This window comes from Manis javanica, chromosome 7 (assembly GCF_040802235.1).
Source record: "Manis javanica isolate MJ-LG chromosome 7, MJ_LKY, whole genome shotgun sequence".
Taxonomy (NCBI): Eukaryota; Metazoa; Chordata; class Mammalia; order Pholidota; family Manidae; genus Manis; species Manis javanica.
This window is the reverse complement of record NC_133162.1, coordinates 110291552-110315269: the sequence shown is the minus strand read 5'-3', so window position 1 is coordinate 110315269 and position 23718 is coordinate 110291552. Positions and strand designations below refer to the sequence as shown.

At 34.9% G+C, this 23718-nt stretch overlaps 1 protein-coding gene across 6 annotated transcripts in view; it reads left to right on the top strand.

The window, feature by feature from the left end:
- LRP1B (LDL receptor related protein 1B) overlaps positions 1 to 23718 on the top strand; it is a 1876014-nt gene that overhangs the window by 1637979 nt on the left and 214317 nt on the right. For all 6 annotated transcript variants that reach the window (XM_073241389.1, XM_073241391.1, XM_073241392.1 and 3 more), the window contains exon 60: positions 7682 to 7881. In XM_073241389.1, the coding sequence (XP_073097490.1) occupies positions 7682 to 7881 (200 nt within the window). The remainder of the gene's footprint in view (positions 1 to 7681; positions 7882 to 23718) is intronic.

Here is a 23718-nt window from a genome sequence, read left to right as displayed (position 1 = left end):
TTACACAAAGAAAATGAAAAATCCCACAAGCACATGGAGGCTTCACAACATGCTCCTAAATAAACAGTGGATCAATGACCAAATCAAAACAGAGATCAAGCAATATATGGAGACAAATAAAAACAATAATTCAACACCACAAAAATCTGTGGGATGCAGGGAAGGCTGTGCTAAGAGGAAAGTATATTGCAATACAGGCCTACCTCAGAAAAGAAGAACAATCCTATATGAGCAGTCTAAACTCACAATTAACAAAACTAGAAAAAGAAGAACAAATGAGGTCCAAACTCAGTAGATGGACTGACATAATAAAGATTACACATAAATAAATAAAATTGAGAAGAATAAAACAATAGAAAGAATCTATGAAAGCAGGAGCTGGTTCTTTGAGAATATAAACAGAGCAGATAATCCCCTAGCCAGACTTATCAAGAAAAAAGAGAGTCTACTCACACAGAAACAGAAATGAGAAAGGAAAAATCACTATGGACACCACAGAAATACAATGAATTATTAGAGAATACTATGAAAAATTATATGCTAACAAACTGATAACCTAGAAGAAATGGACAACTTCCTAGAAAAATTCAATCTTCCAAGGCTGACCCAAGAAGTAACAGAAAATCTGAACAGACCAATTACCAGCAATGAAATTGAACTGGTAATCAAAAATCTACCTAAGAAAAACACCTCTGGGACAGATGTCTTCACTGCTGAATTTTATCAAACATTTAGAGAAGACCTAATACCCATCCTCCTTAAAGTTTTCCAAAGAGTAAAGGAAGAAGGAATGCATCACTCTAATACCAAAACCAGGTGAAGACACCACAAAAAAAGAAAATTACAGACCAATAACCCTGATGAACATAGATGCAAAAATACTCAACAAAATATTAGCAAACCAAATTAAAAAATACAGCAAAAGATCATCCATCATGATCAAGGAAGATTTATTCCAGGGGTGCAAGGATGGTACAACATTTGATAATCAATCAACATCATCCACCACATCAACAAAAAGAACAAAAACCACATTATCATCTCCATAGATGATGAAAAAGCATTCAAGAAAATTCAACATCAGTTCATGATAAAAACTCGCAATAAAATGGGTATAGACGGGAAGTACCTCAACATAATAAAGTCCATATATGACAAACACACAGCCAACATTATACTTAACAGCGAGAAGCTGAAAGCTTTTCCTTTAAGATCAGGAACAAAACAAGGATACCCACTCTCCTAGCTTCTATTCAACATAGTACTGAAGGTCCTAGCCATGGCAATCAGATAACACAAATAAATAAAAGGCATCCAGATTGGCAAGGCAGAAGTTAAACTGTCCCTGTTTGCAGATGACATGATATTAAACATAAAAACCCTAAAGAATCAACTCCAAAACTACTAAATCTAATATCTGAATTCAGCAAAGTTGGAAGATGCAAAATTAATACATAGAAATCTGTGGCATTCCTAAACACTAACAATGAACTAGCAGAGAGAGAAATCATGAAAACAATTCCATTCACAGTTGCATCAGAAAGAATAAAATACCTAGGAATAAATCTAACCAAGGAAGTAAAAGACCTATACTCTGAAAACTACAGATTACTCATGAGAGAAATGAAAGAAGATACCAATAAATGGAAACATCCTGTGCTCATGGATAGGAAGAATTAATATTGTCAAAATGGCCATCTTGCCTAAAGCAATCTATAGATTCAATGCAATCCCTGTCAAAATACAAACAGCATTCTTCAATGAACTAGAGCAAATAGTTCTAAAATCTTATGGAACCACAAAAGACCCCAAGTAGCTAAAGCAATCCTAAGAAGGAAGAATAAATCTGGGGAGATTATGCTCCTCAACTTCAAGCTCTACTACAAAGCCACAGTAATCAAGACAATTTGGTACTGGCACAAGAACAGACTCATAGGCCAATGGAACAGACTAGAGAGCTCTGATATAAACCCAAGCAAAGCATATATGGTCAATTAATATACAATAAAGGAGCCATGGACATCCAATTGGGAAATGACAGCCTCTTCAATATCTGGTGTTGGCAAAACTGGACAGCTACATGCAAGAGAGAAACTGGATTATTGTTTAACCCCATACGCAAAAGGAAACTCAAAATGGATCAAAGACCTAAATGTAAGTCATGAAACCATAAAACTGTTAGAAGACAACTTAGGTAAAAATCTCCTAATATAAGCATGAGCAACTTCTTCTTGAATGCATCTCCTCAAGCAAGGGAAACAAAAGCAAAATAAACTCATGGGACTACATCAAACTAAAAACTTTCTGTACAGCAAAAGACACCATCAGCAGAACAAAAAGGCATCCTACAGTATGGGAGAATATATTTGTAAATGACATATTGAACAAAGGGTTAACATCCAAAATACATAAAGAATGTACATGCCTCAACACCCAAAAATCAAATAACCCAATTAACAAATGGACAGAGGACATGAAGAGACAGTTCTCCAAAGAAGAAATTCAGATGGCCAACAGACACATGAAAAGATGCTCCACATCACTTATCATCAGGGAAATGCAAATTAAAACCACAATGAGATATCACCTCACAGCAGTAAGGATGGCCTGTATCAAAAAGACTAAGAACAACAAATTCTGGTAAGGATGTGGAGAAAGGGGAACCCTTCTACACTGCTGATGGGGATGTAAGCTAGTTCAACCATTGTGGAAAGCAATGTGGAGGTTCCACAAAAAACTAAAAATAGAAATACCATTTGACCCAGGAATCCCACTCCTTGGAATTTACCCAAAGAATACAACTTCTCAGTTTCAAAAAGACACATGCACCCCTATGTTTATTGCAGTACTATTTACAAAAGCCAAGAAATGGAAGCAACCTAAGTGTCCATCAGTAGATGAATGGATAAAGAAGAGTTTGTACATATACACAATGGAATACTATTCAGCCATAAGAAAGAAACAAATCCTAACATTTGCAACAACATGAATGGAGCTGGAGGATATTATACTCAGTGAAATAAGCCAGGCGTGAGAAAGACAAGTGCCAAATGATTTCTCTCATTTGTGGAGTATAACAATGAAGAAAAACTGAAGGAACAAAATAGCAGCAGATTCAGAGACTCCAAGAAGGAACTACTGGTTACCAAAGGGGTGGGAAGGGAGAAGGGGATTAAGGGGTATTATGTTTAGTACACATGGTGTGGGGATCACAGGGAAAACAGTGTAGCACAGAGAAGGCACATATTGGATCTGTGGCATTTTACTACACTGATGGACAGTGACTGCATTGGGGCATGGGTGGGGACTTGATAATATGGGTAAGTATAGTAACCACATTGTTTTTTCATGTGAAACCTTCATAAGAGTGTATATCAAATACCTTAATAAAAAATTTAAAAAAAACAAAGAACAAAAAAAACTTTTTGCCTAAAAATATTTAAACCAATATTCCCATACTTGGGCAAAAACACTTAGGGAATGAACATGAAGGATCAATTTTATATTTCAAAATTATAATATTACAGCTGAAAGAAATTTCTCTGAATTTATTCCCTGAATCTAGAAAAAAAGAAATAAATTATAAAAAGTGAGAGCAGATTTCTATTTTAATCTATTTTATAGAAATAAAATATATTAAACTATTAAAATATTAAAAGACATTCTCAGGAATCACAGAAACCTGTGTTTATGGTTGCAGGCAAACATTCTTTATATGTTTACACTTTGTTGTAAATTAAAGAACAGATATTAATTGGGGTTGAGATTTTTTAGATGTGATCTTTGGGAAACGTTACATGTGACATGGTTGAAATTTGGAACTTTCCATTTGACATTTCCACTGAACCCATTTTAGCATCTGAAATGCAACCCCTTTTTAAATTTAATAGCTAACATGTGTTGAACACTTATTCCATGCTTGTGAGTGGTAAAAGTTTGTTCCCTGTATTATCTCATTTAATCCTCAGTGTATTTATGAGAATAAATGATTACTATCCCTTTTCAACATATGAGTAAATCCAGTCTCAGGTAGGCTAATTAGAGTATCCAAATTCACATTGCAAGTAGTGGAAGGACCTGGAATTTGAACCCAGGTAATCATTTTTAGGGCTTAAGACACTATATAGTACTGCTTAGAAAAAAAGCTAGTTCATAAATGTAGAGAACTGAGTCATTCCAATGTATTACTACCATGAAAGTAATTTGGACAAAGCACAAAGTCTTTTATGGTATTAGTGTATCAGTAAAATTAAGGCCTAGGCTACATAATCTTAAAGACCTGTTGTACCATTAAAATCTTCAGTTGTTATGTTTTGTTCTAAAATCAGAAAGATACAAAGATCATTATTATATGGAATTCATAGGTAGGTTTGAATGTAACTACAGTAAGCACAAAATTTCTTTCATACCTTCACATATAGGTAAAATTGTCACTCACTCTTTTGTGCCTCCATGGTAAAATAGTTTCATTATATTATTTGCTTCCTTTGTTTTACATTCACCTTTATAGTATTCACAGAGATTTTTGAAGCAAAAATCATCTGTTTACCTCTCTGTTCCTAGTATTAAGCAGTATCTGGTACATAATAAAGTCTCCACAAATTATTGTTTCAAATATTGCTTTCAATTTACTTAGTTTAGGGTATATCAGATGTTCCATCAACTGACTGACTGAGTCAGATTCTCTGGGGCTTGAGAATCTACATCATTACTGTTTTGTGGGTTCCTATGTGCTTGGTATGTGTTGTTCGATTCCATAAGTGATAAGTAAAAGAAATTCTGTAGGCGGGGCAGGCCTAAAGCAGTTTCCCAAAGTGTGTCTCCTGTGAACTTCTCTAGGCAAATAAATGCTAACAACTGAAACTGTGTGAAAAAAGGGGTACTCAGCTCGCCTTAGAGACTCACTGTGCTGTGCAGCATATTCAGGGCTCTGAAAAGTTCTACAGTAAGAACAATGATGCTTACTTTGTTTAACAAAGCATTTCTCAAATATATTTAATCTTGCAACCTACCTTGAAAAATGTAAACTAACAGTAATCAGGGAAGAATTTGTGGAGATCAGAGGGGGCAATGTGAATTATTTCTGAATCAACATATCTACATAATTGAAGAGGCAGGAAGGAGATGAATGGTATGATGAAAGCACAGGTGTGAAAATGTGTTATTATAAATGCTCCAACTGCAGCCAAATTCACATGCCAGTAGTGGGAAATAATTTGGAGAAGTATATTTGTGCCCAATATGAAGAGTTTGAATGGCAGGTTGAGGATTTCAGGCCTGGAACCCTTACCAAACTTACTGAGAGGGATGTAACAGATGTTAAACTATATGAAATATCCTCTTCCTTTTCTTGATAACTTGGTCCAAGATGGTGATAAGATTAGCTAAATAAAAAGTTCAGAATATAAATAAAAATTTAGACCTAGATCCAGAATTAGAATATATTGAGGTCAGACTATTTGAAATTCATAATTTACTTAGTGAATTCAAAAAATTATTATTCATATCTAATAATTTACAGTGCTTTGTTGATAGCATTTTATGGAGAAGATTCTTTCCCACTTTTGGGATATTTAAACTAAAACTGCAAGCCCAAGTAGAACAAATAGTTCAATGGAAATACAAATACCATCTCTAATTAACCAAATTGGGTATATTCTGTCTAATGTTACAGAAGTTGCTGAAATACCAGTTTCAAATTTTTTATTTGCTTATATGCAATAATGAAAAACATTACATGATTGTAGCGAAGTCAAATAAATTTGATCATCTCTAACATATATGAGAGAAGCTAGCATAGTCACATCATTTATTAGGAATAAAGTTGCTATGTTAATGTTCCTAAAATTCATGTGTCAGTAAGGCAAAGAATGTTATGATTTATTTCAATGAGATAAGCTATCTTTGCATTTTTATTTCTTTCTGATTCAGTTTCTTCCCTTTTATCTATACTGCCATTATCTCTAGTATAGAGAGCAAAGTGCTCCTCCATAAATTTACTAGAAAGGAATGGACTGTGTGCTTTTTTAGATGTATTTTATAGACATATGTTTGCTTTGAAAATGAAAATGTACCAAAAATAATTCAAAATTTAAAGAAACAGAATAATCAGTTTTCAGAGGGCTTGACATCTATTATTATTTGACGATTTGAGAGTTTCAAAATATGTTTGGAATTAACATAGATACACAGCAGTATTGGGTAGCAATTCCAGTATTGCCGTATGCAAATTTGACTGGTATTCCCAGACTCAATTTTGCTTCTAAGTTTTACTCTCAGAGTTCATTTTGAATTTCTGCTCACAAAATTCTACCTTTGTCTAGTTGTTGACAGAGATATATTTCTCATTTTAAGTTCCATGCTTAATTAGGAATCAATTATATTTTGGCTACAAATAACTTTTTAAAATTATCTTTATAATCCACTATTCCCCTACCTTTATACATACCCCTCAAGTCAACACAAAAATGCATGTTTCTTATAACTATGATGTTATCCCTGTATTTGATAAATGTTTTTCTCTGAAAACTTTTATTTCTCTTCTAGTATATGGTTAAAATGTCTGAACACAATTATCTCTGTTTCTTTAAGGACCATTTTAAATGTAAGCTAAATACATAAATCATAAACCATATAGAATAATTTTGTACCATATTATTTTAATTGAATATCTTCTGAATATGAAGAATTAATTGTGAAGGGCTCTGTACTTACTAGAAAGAAAGGATGAGGTCTGAGAAAAGTAATTATGTTGATCGGTTTCAATTTTAGAGTTAGAATGTGAAAAGGACATTAAAGATCCTCTAATTCAAAATCTTAAATTATATAGAAAAAGAAACATTAAAAAAGATAAAGTGACTTTTCATATTATGAAAAAAAATATTTTAATTAAATAGAAATGTTTGAGTAAATTCTTCACACTTACATTGTATTGTATAGGGTATAATATTTATTTTTAACTTAATTACTTTTAGGACAAATATAACTTTCTTCATTTTATTGTTTATTTTTTCCATTTTCTGAAATAGTCTGTTCTAAAATTCCCAATAACGTAATTTAAATCTGTGCTGTCCAATAGAACTTCCTGTGTTGATTAAAGTGCTCTGTATCCATGTCATTCAGTATGGATGCCACACAACATGGTTACTGAGCTCTTGAAATGCGGCTATTGTGAATGAGGAAAAACCCAGTTCATTTCATTTAATTTGATTGTAATTAATTTAAATTAAAGAGTCACAATTGGCTAGTGGCTACCACACTGAGCAGTGCAGATTCAAGTAAATATAATGTACTTATCCATAATTCATTTTTAATTTTTCAGAGTTAATAACCCAAAAGAAAAATGTGTATCTCAATCGTGTTATTCCTCCAACATTATAGATGCATTTGAAGGTTTACGTCTATGAGTTAGGGTTGCTATAATTTGTTAATAATTGAGGAAATACTATATATATGTTTGTGTACTGAAGAAAACAAGTTTAAAATAAAATGGGTACTTCAAAGTGCACTGTGTGTTAATAAAAATCATAATAAAAGCTTGCATTGAAGTATGCTTCTTAAAAGCTACAATTCAGAAAGATACCAAGAATGAATTTGGGTCTAGCTGAGCAAATAAGTGAAATATTGTGTGGCATTTTTCTGAGTGTCTGTAAACAAAATGGCCATTGATTTTCTTTCCTAGGTATTTGTATTGGATTGACTGCTGTGAGTCTCCTCACATTGGCCGCGTTGGAATGGATGGAACCAATCAGAGTGTTGTCATAGAAACCATGATTTCCAGACCCATGGCGCTAACAATAGATTATGTCAATCATAGACTTTACTGGGCTGATGAAAATCACATTGAATTCAGCAACATGGATGGATCTCATAGACACAAAGGTTGGTCCAGTAGCACAAATGATTATTTTACCGGTGCATATAATATTCATTAGGAAAAAAAATGTATATATATTCATTATATATACTTTCTCTCATCAAATATATTTCTTAATTCAAGATTGCATTATTATACTCCTTATGGCACTATTAAGAAATAAGGTTAGTTATATTTATTTAAAACTTGTATACTCATGCATAAAAATCATTTAGACACTGTCAATGTTTTCTCTAATCATACTTTTCTAGATAGTTTTTATAAAAAATAGGCAATATTTTTACAAGTTATAATATATATATGTCCTAGTTGAATTGAAACTGAAGAGTATTTGCTTGTAGACATAAGGCTAGTATTGCAATCTAGAAGGTTTATTTTTTACATTTAGGGTGACTATTGAGAGATATGCACTTATTGCCATTGCAGGCTTTAGATTCGTGGTTACCAAAGGTTCAAGGTTAGCTTCTTTAGTATCTTACTGCCTAACTTAGCTCACTTATTGAGCTGTTATATACACTGTCTGGAGATTCTTTTCTTCTCTCCCTTCTTATTCCTCCTCCTCCATTCTTCATATGTTGTATGTTTTGTTCTGTGCTCTTTTTAGGAGTGCTCCCATCTAGAGCAGTCCCTGTAAGATGCCCTGTAGAGGTGGTTTGTGGGAAGCAAATTCCCTCAGCTTTTGCTTGTCTGGGAATTGTTTAATCCCGCCATCATATTTAAATGATAGTCGTGCTGGATACAGTATCCTTGCTTCAAGGCCCGTCTGTTTCATTGCATTAAATATATCATGGCATTCTCTTCTGGCCTGCAGGGTTTCTGTTGAGAAGTCTGATGTTAGCCTGATTGGTTTTCCTTTATAGGTGACTTTTTTCTCTCTAGCTGCCTTTAAAACTCTTTCCTTGTCCTTGATCCTTGCCATTTTAATTATTATGTGTCTTGTTGTTGTCCTCCTTGGATCCTTTCTGTTGGGTGTTCTGTGTATTTCTGTGGTCTGTTCGATTATTTCCTCCCCCAGTTTGGGGAAATTTTCAGCAATTATTTCTTCAGAGACTTTCTATCCCTTTTCCTCTCTCTTCTTCTTCTGGTACCCCTATAATACAAATATTATTCCTTTTGGATTGGTCACATAATTCTCTTAGTGTTGTTTCCTTCCTGGAAATCCTTTTATCTCTCTCTATGTCAGCTTCTATACGTTCCTGTTCTCTGGTTTCTATTCCTTCAATGGCCTCTTGCATCTTATCCATTCTGCTTATAAATCCTTCCAGGGTTTGTTTCACTTCTGTGATCTCCTTCCCGACATCTGTGATCTCCCTCTGGACCTCATCCCATTGCTCTTGCATTTTTCTCTGCATCTCATCCCATTGCTCTTGCATTTTTCTCTGCATTTCTGTCAGCATGTTCATGATTTTTATTTTGAATTCTTTTTCAGGAAGACTGGTTAGGTCTGTCTTCTTCTCAGGTGTTGTCTCTGTGATCTTTGTCTGCCTGTAGTTTTGCCTTTTCATGGTGATAGAGATAGTTTGCAGAGCTGGTACGAGTGACAGCTGGGAGAGCTTTCCTTCTTGTTGGTTTGTGGCCTTCCTCTCCTGGGAGAATAGCGACCTCTAGTGGCTCATGCTTGGCAGCTGTGCGCAGACAGGGCTTCAGCTACCTGCCCGGTTGGTTTGGAGTTTATCTCCGCTGTTGCTGTGGGGGTGGCCTGGCTGGGGCTGCTCCTCCAAAATGGTGGAGGCCTGTTGGAGGGGGAGCGGCTGGGAGGCTATTTATGTCCATAAGGGGCCTCTGTGCTCCCTGTTGCCCAGGGGGTTAGAGTGCTCAGAGATCCCCAGATTCCCTGCCTCTGGGCTAAGTGTCCTGTCCTGCCCCTTTAAGACTTCCAAAAAGCACTCTCCAAACCAAAACAACAACAGCAATAATGAAAGAGAAAAAAAAAAGGGAAAAAAGCACGATCTTCTTTGTCCTCAGGCGCTGGTCTCAGGCACCCGCTCACCGGTCTTGCTGCCCTGTTTCCCTAGTATTGGGGTCCCTGTCCCTTTAAGGCTTCCAAAAAGCACTTGCCAAAAAAAAAGAAACTGCTCCCGTTTCTTTGTTCTCCGGCGCCAGCCTCAGGCACCTGCTCACCGGTCCTGCCGCCCTTTTTCCCTAGTATCCAGGACTCCACACATGCACTGTGTCTGCGCTCTGGTCTGGAATCCTGGGGCTGGGTGTTCAGCAGTCCTGGGCTCTCTCTCCCTCCCTGCTGACTCCTCTCCACCCGCTGGGAGCTAGGGGGAGGGGCGCTCGGGTCCCGCTGGGCCGGGGCTTGTATCTTATCCACTTTGCGAGGTGCTGGGTTCTCGCAGGTGTGGATGTGGTCTGGATGTTGTCCTGTGTCCTCTGGTCTCTATTTTAGGAAGAGTTGTCTTTGTTATATTTTCATGGATATATGTGGTTTTGGGAGGAGATTTCCACTGCTCTACTCACGCTGCCATCCTGGCTCCACCCCTCTGGAAGGTTTATTTTTTAATACTAAGTAAAAGCATAGTTCTTTAAAGATAATGAAGTAATATTTAAAAGTTATCAATTAAGCCACATGCATGATTAAATTTGCTGTTATCTGATCATCAACATCAATAGAAATTAACATGGAAAACAGCTTTCAAATTAGAGTAATATTTCAGGAAATATTTAATGTATAAATGAGCATAACATTCTACAAATACTTCACTTTTCTATTTTTTATAAGTAAGTAGCTTCAAAAACTCTAAATATAAAACGAATGAAGTGACTGGATATGAAGGAGGTAACACTAGCATTCGGGATGGGGAGCATCCTAGAGAAAAAGATTCCTGAAAATGAAAGAACTAAGTGAAGAAGGAGGCCTGATAAGAAGAATGGCGTGGGATGACGAGGACATGAATATAACAGAGCCACAAACAGTTCAAATGAATACTCCAACTATTTTAGATATAAGTGGCTTTTTTAGATTAGATTTTCCCAGAATGAAGAAAAGACATGAATATTTATGGCTCTTTAGTGACCTAATATCACCTTTGTTATTGATTTAGGTCTTTTCAGCTTCAAGTGGTAAAGCACAGATTTCTCAGGGAGGTCCCAAATAAAACTGAGGTGTTCGTATATTTTAGCTTATCAGATTTTCTTCTTGGGCTGTCGTAGTCCTAGAAGAAAAGCCCTAGGGGAGCAAAAGAGAGGAATACTAACCATCTGATGGTCATGTGAGACCCTGCAGGTGTGCGCCAGTGCGGAGTCCTGAGAAGGACGAAGCCACTGAGTTAATAAATAAATATAAGCTAAATAAAGGAGGTAAAAGTCACTGAAGTCACACCACTTCATAATTTGGCCTAAGTCCCTCTCAGTTGATGTTTAAAAAAATATATCCTTCTCACTAAAAATGCCAACAGAAAGCTTTTAAAAGTGCTTTTTCTAAGGGTGAGAACATTGAGGTAAGACAAGTGTAATTGGATGAGTCGCTTGTTTAGGTGTCGGCATCCCAATTATAGAGATAAAGAAATGCATCAGGATGCAATTTGAGTGAAGAATTATTTAAAGATCACTTTAGGGTTTTAATTACAGCAAATGTAATGTTGACAAATCGAAATCGCACTTAGCATTCAGCAGTTATATCTCCTTCGGAGAATCAATAATGAAATGTTCTGCAACATTCCTAGATGATATAATTGAAAGTTTTATTGTGGCAATCAGTATTTTCCCCATGTAACTATGAACCTGTCCATTTTTAGCATCTATATAAATTGCTAGGTTATTGTGAATGTATTGCTTTGTACTAAAATTTCACTGTACAATAAAATTTAAATAACTTTTGGTTAGATACGTGAGTATATAACAGCATCAAGTATTTGCCTGTTTTCATTTGAGACTTTGTCTTTGAAGAGAAAAAAGTCATAGTTTAAAATGTTGGCTATTAAAACCTACTGATTACATCCCCTACTCAGTTAAAAATTATGTCAGACAGTAGGTGAGTAATACTCTGAAACTTAATACAAAATTAAATGCATGTAAATGAAATGTCTTTTACTCATGATACTGGTGGTGACTTTGTGTAGAGCAGGGAGAAATGTTACTAAATTGATTAGATTAATAAAACATTTAACGGAAAGATATTTAGGTATGATGTTATTAACATTTTAAAATTTGATTTTGAAAATATCTTGTGGTTCAAAAAGAAAGTATGAGTTGCTGTCTTCAGAATTATTTTCTCCTGAAGGCTTTCTCAGGAAGACTAATGAAAAATTTATTAAATGTCTTAGGAGGCATCTGTTAATATCAGAAAGCAAGCCAATAATTACCTGGTTGTTACTAACGAGCTACTAATTGTATGCAACATGAATCATGCCAACTCCAAAGAAAATAGAAAAGGAGCCATTAATTTTCCATGTTTGTAAAGAAGAGTAGAAGTTTTTCATTTCTTGCATTTGCCCCATAAAGACATAGAAAATATTGTAGTTTCCAAGTTGCATATCAGAGATGAAGAATGAGACATTGATATCAATAATAACCTGTATTCTTTTGATTACTAACCTCTTTTTTCTCTTAACCATATTAGTGTTATTGATCTCATTTATCCTATTTACTATAGTGCTTATCAAAAGAATGGGATTTGCAAGTAATGGCAGAGTAATTTGAGAATATGAAGGGTGTCTGAGAAACTTCAGAACTATGACTCTTTTTCTTAAGCCAAATTTTAATAATGGAGAAACGTTAAACCTTGAATGGGACTTAACCATTTAAAAAGTATTTTTTCTTCACACATATTCTTATTCATACCATTCCATAAGTGTAGCATTTCTTTCTTATTATCCATCCAACCCAAGAACTTCTAATGGTTCTGAATTCTGTGCCCTAAACAGATCAGATTACCTCCAAGGAACATGTGACTTACAGTTTGCTTGAGAATTTCCATCCATATTTTTCTGCTATCTCCTCTACCCCCACCCACCTTCCTACCAAGTCCAAACACCACATTGTAAAATTAAAAAAAACAAATAAACATTAGTCAGTTTGCTAATTTAGGAACATTTAGGTGCAATATTAGCCAAGTGAACCTTCCCCTAATGCCTGTGTATTTCATTCTTCTGGTTTTTATTATAATAATTATTTAATATGATATAATAGAGTAGTTCCATAGAATATTATACATACTACTAGATGACTGAATCCGTTTCTTTTAAATCCAGTTTTCATTGGCTCTTTGTTTTTTTATTTTTCTGATTCCTTTCATTTAGATCTTCCCATTCATTGATTCATTCATTCATTCAATAAATTAATGTCTCTTTCTGTGTCACACATTATGCTAGGCTCTGAGGTTTCAAAGATGAGTAAGTCAGTATCTTTAAACCACTTACAGTTTAATGGGAAATGCAGATGTGCAGAAAAAGACATAAATTAGATTAAAGTTTAAGGTATGTGCAAAATAATTTTGAAAATGCAAGGAGCAGGGAAGCCTTTGCTTAAGTGAAAGGATCTTTCAGAAATTTGAGAGATTTAGTAAGGTTCTCCATATGGGGAAATGTAGGAAGGATTCTGCACACAGAAGGAACAGCATGTGCAAGATATAATAGTCTTGAAACAGCGTGGACTTTACACAATTTGGCTATGATTGGTAGTTATATAAGAGGACGATATTGACACTTAGATGAACAAAGACAAAATTGGGGCCAGATTGTGACAGGCATTGAATGCTAAGTAATGTGCAATTTATCCTTTACATCATAGGAAGTCATTGATGGTGTTTAGTTCATAGAGTGCCGTTATTAGATTTGACAACAGCATGGAAAATGAAAGACCCTGGAAGGGCAACCAATTTAGAAGTTGTTAAAATATTTTAGAAACAAATACTTGAAGTAATTATAGCTGTGGGAATGGGGATAAAGTATTACATTCAATAGTTATTTAGCAGAATAAGTAGGAGAGATCTGTAAGCTTAAAATAGCAGAAATATTAGTGGTCGAGTTGCAAATATTAAGTGAATAATTTATATTATTATCCACTTAGCTAGGGTAAAAGAACTCACAGTTTTGACAACTTATTAGTTTCACACATATTTCTACATTATTAAAGGAATTATAAAATACCAAACTAAGCATAATTTAGAGGTTCTTCTTGAAAAACTCTGTTTTGATGAGAAGCACACAAATTTTAACAAAAGGGTCAACATAAGAGGAATTCTGTGGATGTGGTTAAACACCTTCTATTGTATCTTTCTCTAAAAAGCATTTTGGAACAGCTAATAATTTACCTAGAAGAAAGATTCCAAATGAGTGACACTCTCTCCTTCTACTTTCTCTTGATATATAAAATATGTCCAATAGAAATTTGGCAATTTCAAAGTGTTCTTCAAATTGAAATGCTCAGTGTTAAATTTATACATATCTTTATACAAAAATGAAATTATTCTAAATATATAAATAATAATATTCTTGCAATTCTATACATTTGAGCCTGGTTCATACCAATTCCAAGCCACAATAATCCTCAGAGAATTGTAGACTTTGATTTTGGACAAAAAGTAATAAACCTTCACTGGAGACCAGATCATTAGGTGAAACGATCCCCTTGGACTGCAGAAAGCAAACCCTTAAGCTCTTAAAAGAAGCTTGGGGAACCTTAGGATGAAGAGTGGGTAGTGTAGATCTACTGCTAACCAGCTTTTCACGCTGAAATATGTACACAAGTCATTTCCCTAGGTCTCATATGTCTCATCATTAGAAATAAGAATGTTGGAAAAGATGGCATCAAATGAGAATACTAGAACTATAATTCTAAACCTCTAGTTAGGTGGATCACACAACCCTTTCAGAATCTTTACCAAATCACAAAGTTTTAACCTCAAGGTAGTCTTCAATGTAAACCTGAGAGTTTGAAAATCTCTAATAATAAAATGCTTCCTCAATTATCCTGAAGGAAAATCTCAAATTTCCAATCCCATCCTCAGTTCTCCCTGAATATTATTGCAAAAGTTATTAACATTTTTTAAAATTAACTACTTCTGAAATGATCAAATCAATAGGAGGAGAAAACCTTTATTCTTGAACATTACATAGCATTAGATGTTTTGCATGAACCACTTTAATTTTTTTCAGTTTTCAATGGAAATTTTTTTAGCCTGCTACTGGGATTCCAAGAAATGGAACCATCCTACTATAAACTCATATTTTTAGTAAAAATCTACTGTTTTTTACAGTAAAACAGTAAAGTGATTGATGTAATATATACCCTTTTAGACATTCCGTAAACAAACTGTGATGAGTACCATTAAAGCCATTTTGAATCAAGGAAATAGGTTTAAAGAGATTAAGTAATTTATTCAAAGTCACATAGCTAGTAATCAGGAGAAGCAGAATCTGAACCCAGATCTAACTGGGTGCAAGCTTGCCTTCTTTCTATTTTCTACACAGCTTCACTCTTTGTTGTTGTTGTTGAAGTATAGTTTTATATTGGTTTCAAGTGTACAACACAATGGTTCAACAATTACCCATATTATAAATCCTCACCCTCACTAGTGCAGTTATGGTCTGTCATTCTCCATTCGGTGCTGCAATCCCTGGGACAAACTTATATTATGACTGATAATTTTTATGCCTCTTTATACCCCTCATCCTCCCCACTGACCCACCCTGACCCCTCCTCCCTGATAACCACTAGTCACTTCTCAGTGTCTATGAGTCTACTGTTATTTTGTTCATTTTGTTTTGTTTTGTTTTTAGACTCCACAAGTAAGTGAAATCATTTGGTATTTGTCTTTCTCCACCTGGCCCATTTCACTTAGCATAATCCCCTTTAGGCCCATCTATGTTGTTGCAAATGGCAGGATTTCTTTCTTTTTTTAAGGCTGGCTAATATTCCATTGTGTATATGTACCACATCCTATTTATCCACTTATCTCCTGACGGACACTTAGGTTGCTTCCACATCTTGGCTATAGTAAATAATGTGGCAATAAACATAGGGGTGCATTTATCTTTTCAAATCAGGGGTTTTGTTTTCTTCAGGTAAATTCCTACAAATGGGATTACTGTGTTGTATGCTATCTCTGTTTTTAGTGTTTTAAGGAACCTCCCTACTGCTTTCCACAGTGACTGTACCAATTTACAATCCCATCAGCAGTGTGAGAGGCTTTCCCTTTTCTCCACATCCTCACCAACATTTGTTATTTCTTGTCCTTTGGACATATACTTGACTGATTAGTTGCCTGCTTGTTATAGTTTCTAAAAGCAATAATTATAGTGTAAATGCATACTTATAAAAATAAAGGTATTTCCATACCTAATTTCTCAGGATTGATTTAAATAATGGACATAGATATATCACAAAGTTTATGAGAAACAAATCAAGAAACAATACTAATCCCTCAGAATATAATAACTGTAAAATAAAACACACCTTATTAAATCCAATTATTTTGTTTGTTTATTTGTGGAAGTGAAGAGAGCAATAATGTTACTTTAAAATGTATGCCCTGCTTTTGTGGGACAGTTTGATGTTATAGTTTGCTATGTCCAAACTAACAACATCTCTTGTTATAGGAATAGTTTCAAATATTATTTGAAATTCATACCACAGAATTTCTGAAATAAGGCCATAATAAAGATTTTTTGTCATTGGCTTAGTTCATTTGAAAAAGTACAACCTTCTCTGAATGGACGTCTATAAAATAGGTTGCAATTATCTCCTGAGAAAAATTCCTGCAATGACTTTGCCTATCTACCTTAACCTAGAGGTTCTGTTTTCCATTTAATGAAAAGAAAATTAAATACTAGAAAATTCTATTTAGAACAAAATTTCATTCTGACTACTTGTATCAAAGTACGTAATTTCAGATTTAGTTTTTCTCATTTTCTCTTAGTTGTGCCATTGAACTTGAGATACCTTAAGGAGGTAGTTTGTTTCTTGACAAAACCTGAACGTACTATATGAACAGTAATAAAAAGGTGTAGTAAGGAAAATGTATGTTGGACCTTGAGTTTTAGAATTCATTTATTCTAGTAATTTTTTTTTAAATCTCACAGTACTCTTCTTTGCATCACTGAATGATTTAACCCTGTGTTGAATCAGTTGGTCATGTGCATATTTAATCCAGCATACTGGAAAAAGATACAACTACTAATTTCTCGGCGCAGTAGTCATTGGGTATGATCCTAGAGTTTATCACTGAATTGTCTTTAAGTCTGTCTTTGGACAAATTGTTTAAAATTTCATGCAATTATGTTGACTATGGCTCTTCATTTGTTCCTGCACTCAGACCTGAAGATCCCCATTTTGAAGTGTCAACACTGTAGTCTGACTCTGTTATTTGTTTACTGCTCTGGGAATGTAGTTTGTGTTGTGAGGGGGAGTTCTATGCTTGGATACAAAAATCCAAATCATAACACATGCAGTGATCATCTAATTAATGTTGGAAAAATAATCCAGATCTCAGCATGCTGCTGGTGAAATAACATAATATATATTTAAAGAGTTTTGTTTGAGGGGGAGAAAACAGTGAAAAATACAAGCGGAGTATTTTATGTTCATATATCCTGAAACTCAACAGCTGTTGCATTTGGGGCTTTGGAACATTTAAATATCCACTGAAGCCAACCAAAAAAAAAAAGGGGAGGGGGGAGTTAATAGATACCACCCTCCAATTTTACAATATTGTAGAATGTTTCTTTCTTGGTAAGATACTTGATTTTAGTACTTTTGAAAAAAATCGCTATCATTCACAGTCCATTACAAACAGTAGACTTCACAGGCTATTTTATGCCAACGGTTCTGATGTGAGGCTGTTTACAATACAATAAAAGTTAATGAAAGGGAGCAAAATACAATTCAGTTACTATAGAAATGTTCCTGAACCAGTAAAATAAATTGAAATTAACTGCCATTCCTAAAAAATCTTAGAAGTTTTATGTCAGTCGTGTCTTTCAGTTTTGTCCCTTCAGTAGGGCACATTACATTAAAGTATGTATATGTTAAATAGATTATTATTTTGCAAATGTTACACTTGTTCCACATACTTTTTTAGATAGGGAAATTGTAAGTATCACCCTAGTATGAGTTTTTCACCATTTTCAACAACCTTAATCCATCCCAAATATAAGGCAATAGGGTGTTGGGGGTCAGTAGATTTGGCTTTGGTCCAGGTTTCTTTCTGATTTAAACAAGTGGCTTTGCCACACTATGAGTCAGTGATCTTGTCCATAGATTAGGACTTCTACTCAGTCAGTGATTTTCTAACTCTTCTTAGGAATTGGGTTGATGCTGGAATTGGGGCAGAGGACTCTTTTATCAGGTCCCTCTTCCCTGCTTAGTCCTAGGACTACCTGGAACACATTTGAAAATGTTTGTTATATGTTACACTCTTCTCTGTTTTTATTGTAGAGGCATATTGATAATTTTAGGAATGTGGGAAGAGCAGATACTAAATTCATGTAAATGGCTCTCATATCTGTCCCACAGGCCCAGTGCATTTTTAAGGCTTCAGATTTCATTAGGACTCTCAAACAAACACATACCTAATGAATATGTATGTGAAATAACATAACTTTTATATTCAGTACTGATGGCCTGCTTTAAAAACACATTTCCAAGTGTCTGTGAAGGTTTGTATCACCAGTGGAAAAACCCAGAAACTTTCAAGCAACAGGAATGTATCTGTACCAGGAAATAAAGCAATGTTGCTGTGTTTACTTCAGAGACTGGAGAGCAGTGCCATTACCAAGAGATATTTAGACACAGTCTGTTTTCAAAATAAAGACAGTAGAGTATAATCTGCATTGTCTGCTTTTTCAAATCTTCATGTTCATTAATAGGAATACTTTTTTTAGATGTTAAATATTGAAATGGCTCTTTGGCCTTCTATTATGAATAATTTTAAAAAATATGTAGGTGAGAGAGGGGAAAGAGTTGACTTGTATTAAGCTGAATACCTCATCTGTATACAGAGTACATATTGTTTGAGATGACAAGGGGAAGGAAAGGAGACAAGAAATACTAGAAAAGGGTAAACAAAGGATGCCTTCAGCCCCTTAAAAATGGCTTTAATTTAAAGAAGAATTCTAATACAGCATTAATTTCCATATCTTCCATCACATGTTACATTTGTTTCACAAAGTTATACCTGTAAGTCTCCCAGTATCAACTACCACATTAAGGAGGAGCACGCAACTTTTGTGTGGACCTTTGATCACTGTGTGTATTCTAAAGGCAACCTCATTGAATAGTCTCCCAGGTAGTAGCTGCTCAAATCTGCTATGTACTATGATATATGCTGAATGGACGAACTTTATTTTTAATCCCCTTCAAGGTCTCATTGATGGAAGAAACTTTAGAAAGATTTTAAAATATTTGTTGTTGGAAAATATCTTGAACATTCCTTCATAAAATAGGAAATGTTGGTATCCTTTTTTTTCCTGCCATTTCTTAATGCCTTTATTCATTTTGAGTGGTGGATTTTGGATCATTTGCCCAAATTTTTATCTTTAGTGCTATTACTATTAAACAGTTTTGCATTAAAGACTAGGCAAGCAAAAAACATGTTCCTGGAGGCAACTATGAAGTGGAACATTTTTGTAACCTGTTGAGATTAGCTCTGAGCAAATATCTACTTTAAAAAAAATGATTCTGTAAGCAATAATGTTGAAAGGGGGTGCATAATTACTAACAAAGGATGAACATCCTTGGTCTTAAGTTTACATAAAGCACATTGTTTGTTGAGTGGGTGTTTGTAACTAAAGCTACTGGCTCAGCAGTTATTCTCTGGAAATCAGTATATTGTGGCCACTGCGCCACCCACCCCTTTTCTCTGTTACTCTTCATAAACCAGAAACCATCATCTAACCACCCACTGGCCACTGTAATGAATCTTCCACTTTCTTTAGCAAGTTACACCAGTGTTCCAGCATCTCATTTTATCATCTGTTTGCCAGCCTACAGTCTTTTGGAGCCATAATTAGATCTCACATCGTTTTCTCAGTGCTGTTGTTTTTCATTGTTTCATTTATTTGCTTTTGGTTTTCATGCTTTGCCCATTTAATTTATGCCCTAGCTTCTCTATGTAGTTTGTTGTACATTATCCTTGTAGAAAGATACCACAGAAAATTGTTCGTATCAGAGCATCTCAGAATAGAGGATTAGTGAGCACCCTGATCCTCTCTCTGAGGACAGCTAGTTTTGGGTCGGAATAGTTTGCACCATCCTGTCATTGATGGTTTTCGATCATGGAAGAAGCAGGCAGGATGAAAAATATTGGCAACATGAAGTGGAGGGCGTTCTGGTCACCCTGGCTTTGACTCTCTGCCGTGCTCCGTGTGCTGCAAGGCTGACTGCCGAGGGCTGCACCGCCCAGGCTCTTTCACCTTCTGGCCTCAGGTGGAACGTAAGCCATAGGAAATTTTGGTAGGAGATTAGATGGCAGGTGCAGAAGAAGTCAGAGTATGTATTTGTTCCCTTTTCCCACCATGCCGAACCACGGTGGCCTAGCCGTGGCTGAGTTCCCCCACCAGGGGCCGCGGCTCCTGCTGCTCTCACCAGCTTCGGGGGACACCTAGGACGAAACAGTCCGGCAGACCTTTAGCCATGCCCACACCTCTGTAAGTCATTCCTTTATTTAAATTCTTCTCAATTATCATTTAAAAATGTATTCTCTGTTTTGTACAGGAGCCATGACTGATAGAAAAGGGATTGAAAGAGATTAAAAATGAGAAAATTAGAATAATTTTGCAGTATTTCAATTCAGGTCTGAAGGAATGTGAGCCTTTACTTGGGGTAATTGCCTCAAGAATAAGAAAAATGGAAGAGACTTTAGTAGGATTTTAGTAAGACTATATATGTATATATAAAAATAAAGTTAGGATTTAATGTTTTGTTTTGTATGCTTGTTAACTTTAAAGTTTTAGGACATTAAATTTCCAAACCAAATCAGTCATAGGGGCAGTTTAACCTTAATGGATCATTTCAGGCATTTTCTTCCAAACAATGCATAAATTCTTTATAACTCAAAAAAATAAAATCCTTATTAGGGAATCTTGATTCCTTCATAAAAATAATTACTGAATTTGGTAGTTGCATTCTATGAACTTTGTTTTACTTTTGAAAATATTGCTGAATTACAGTAAGTTTTAAATAATAAATCAGGGGTTGCTGCATCTAATGTAATTTTTAAAAAATAACATTTAGATTATTAAAGTAAATCTTGGAGGAGAAATAAGAAGAAAAGAATAGAGCATCACTAGTGAATTTTCTATTTTATGTACTAGCCCACTGGGCAAAGCCATGCGGAATCTACCATCCCAGTGCGTATCCTGCCATAACACCAGCGATAAGACTGTAACTCAACAAGAACTGAGGGCTGCATTATTGACACATTTTGTTCCCAAGTATTTGAACTTGATTAGTCTAAAATATAAAACTAGAATGATATTAGTAATGTATTTGTTCGCATGATAAGTTCACTCAGAAACATGAATGATCAAGAGTATGGTGATAGAATATCTCCAGCTGTGAGGCAAGAGTTAAGCCAAAAGCATATTCTGGATTCTGGATTGCCACCTTTGCTGTTTATCATAATTACTAGGAAATTTAGGATAGCATCCAACTTGACTGCAAGGGAAAAACTTCACAAAGCAGCATTTATTTGATGTATTTTTTGCCAAATATGGACTTCTTTCTTCTGATAGATATAATCTATGAAATAATAATTAGAAACCTAGTGCTTGAGTGGAATTCTGGAAACAGTGCAATAAATAAAGCCATTGTACAGAATAGAGACTTAACTACAGACAGCAGTTTTAAAATAGGCTTTAAATATATAATAAGTACTTGTAAAACTACAGCCCACACAATAGTTCTCTTTCTTCTGTCTTCTTTTTTGCATGTGTCTAGTGAATACTTATTAATGAAAAATTCCTTAACTTTGTCTTTCTCTCTTAATTGAACAAATGCAGTCTTAAGTATGAGAACTGGTTATATTATTCTTTCTTAAAAACGGTAGCTGTTATCATTTTGAGAAAACATTGACTACTTTTTCCATAAACTCAACCATATCTCAGTATTTGTAAGAGTATGTTAAATGTTTCTCATACCATCACATTCCATGTTTATATTTACATACATATATATATAATTATGTATGTAACAAATATAAGATATATACATACATAATACATAAATGCATGTAACTCTATACCTACATATCTATATAGAAAATAGGTAAATATATAGACAACCAGAATAAGCAATTTTATTTTTCTCACTCTGGATCAGGGAAATAAAATGATGCTCTGGCTCAGAACATGTCATTTAATTCAATGTGGGCTGAACTTCTTATATGTTGATGGAAAAGCAAACATAGCATTCATTTCTTTATACTTATCATCTAGTCATAAATATATGGCAATGTTTTCACAGAAGCTTAAGCCAATAGTCAAATAAATCTTGTTGAAGACATTTAGGTCCTAAAGAGGAAGTGAGGCATACTGCCAAGTTATGAGCTGAACTCCTGAAGAGTCAATATGCAAAGAACTTGTTTGTTTTATTTTATTTGTTTCACTTGATTTTTTATGGCATTTGTGGTATAAACAGAACTTGTTACCACCTCTTAGAGAACAGTTTGTTGGAACTAATGTAGTGTTAGGTATATGGGACTGGATTTTCCCATGTTAACATAAGTTAGTATTTTTACTTTGTTTTCTCTAGAAGGAATACTCTGGTGGTTGTGTGTAAGGCTGTTTGGGAAATAAGCATATTTGTCAAATGAGCAGGCCTGGAGGGGGCTTATAAAGTTACTAGTGACAATCTTGTTCTTCAAGGCCAACACCAAACAAGGAATTAAATTAAACAGATGGTCACTTTGGACAGATGGACTAATAGTCCTCCTTTTACCTGACTGTTCTGCATTCTGTGTACATTCAGCTATGTGTGATCCTCCTGAAATGCGTTCACTTTTCTGATATGCATAAATTTATATGGATTAGCTGATAAAGAGGATTTATAGTAGCTAATTATTACAAGCTTAGAGGGAGCAAAAGTGTCCACTACTTAGATTGTTCTATGTCCAAAAATCATACACAATGTAATTTCAATCAAGTAATTAAATAAATGGATTTTCACATAGAACTTATGAAATTAGTCCTGTTATTTCATATACTTGTGTTAGTTTGCTAAGGCTGCCATAAAAAAGAACCATGAAATGGGAGGCTTAAACAACAGAAATTTATTTTCTCACATTTTAGAACCTGGAAGCCCAAGATCAAGGTGGTGGCATATTTGGTATCTCCTGAGACCTCTCTCTTTGGCTTGTAGCAACGGGTATCTTTTTGCTCTTCCAATGTGGCCCTTTTTCCACATGTGCATGCCCCTGCTCACTCTCTCTTTCCATATGAGGGCACTAGTCATATTGATTAGAGCCCCACTCTTAGGACTTTATTAAACTTGGTTGCTTCATTGAAGGTCTTTCCCCAGATACAGTCATGCAGGGAGTTAAGCTTCAACTGCGGGTAGCAGACAGGACACTTCAGTCTGTGACAATACTTTACCCTGCTAGGCTGACTCTCTTAAAGGCAGTCTAGTAGGTAAAGTGGCAAAGAATTCAGTAGCCAGAGAACCCAGTTTAGATTCAAATACTAGTACTTTCTTTACTAGTTTTTTTCCTACCCTCTTTGGTCACATTATTTCAGTTTTCCAGATCTTAGCTTTCTCGTCTGCAAAGTCAGATCTACCACTGCACAAACAGAGATGTTGTGAATGTTAAATGAAATAAGGTGTATCAAGTGGTTATTTTAGTCCAAGGTTTCTTAATCTCAGAACTACTGATATTTGGACCTGATGATTATTTGTTGTGGGGC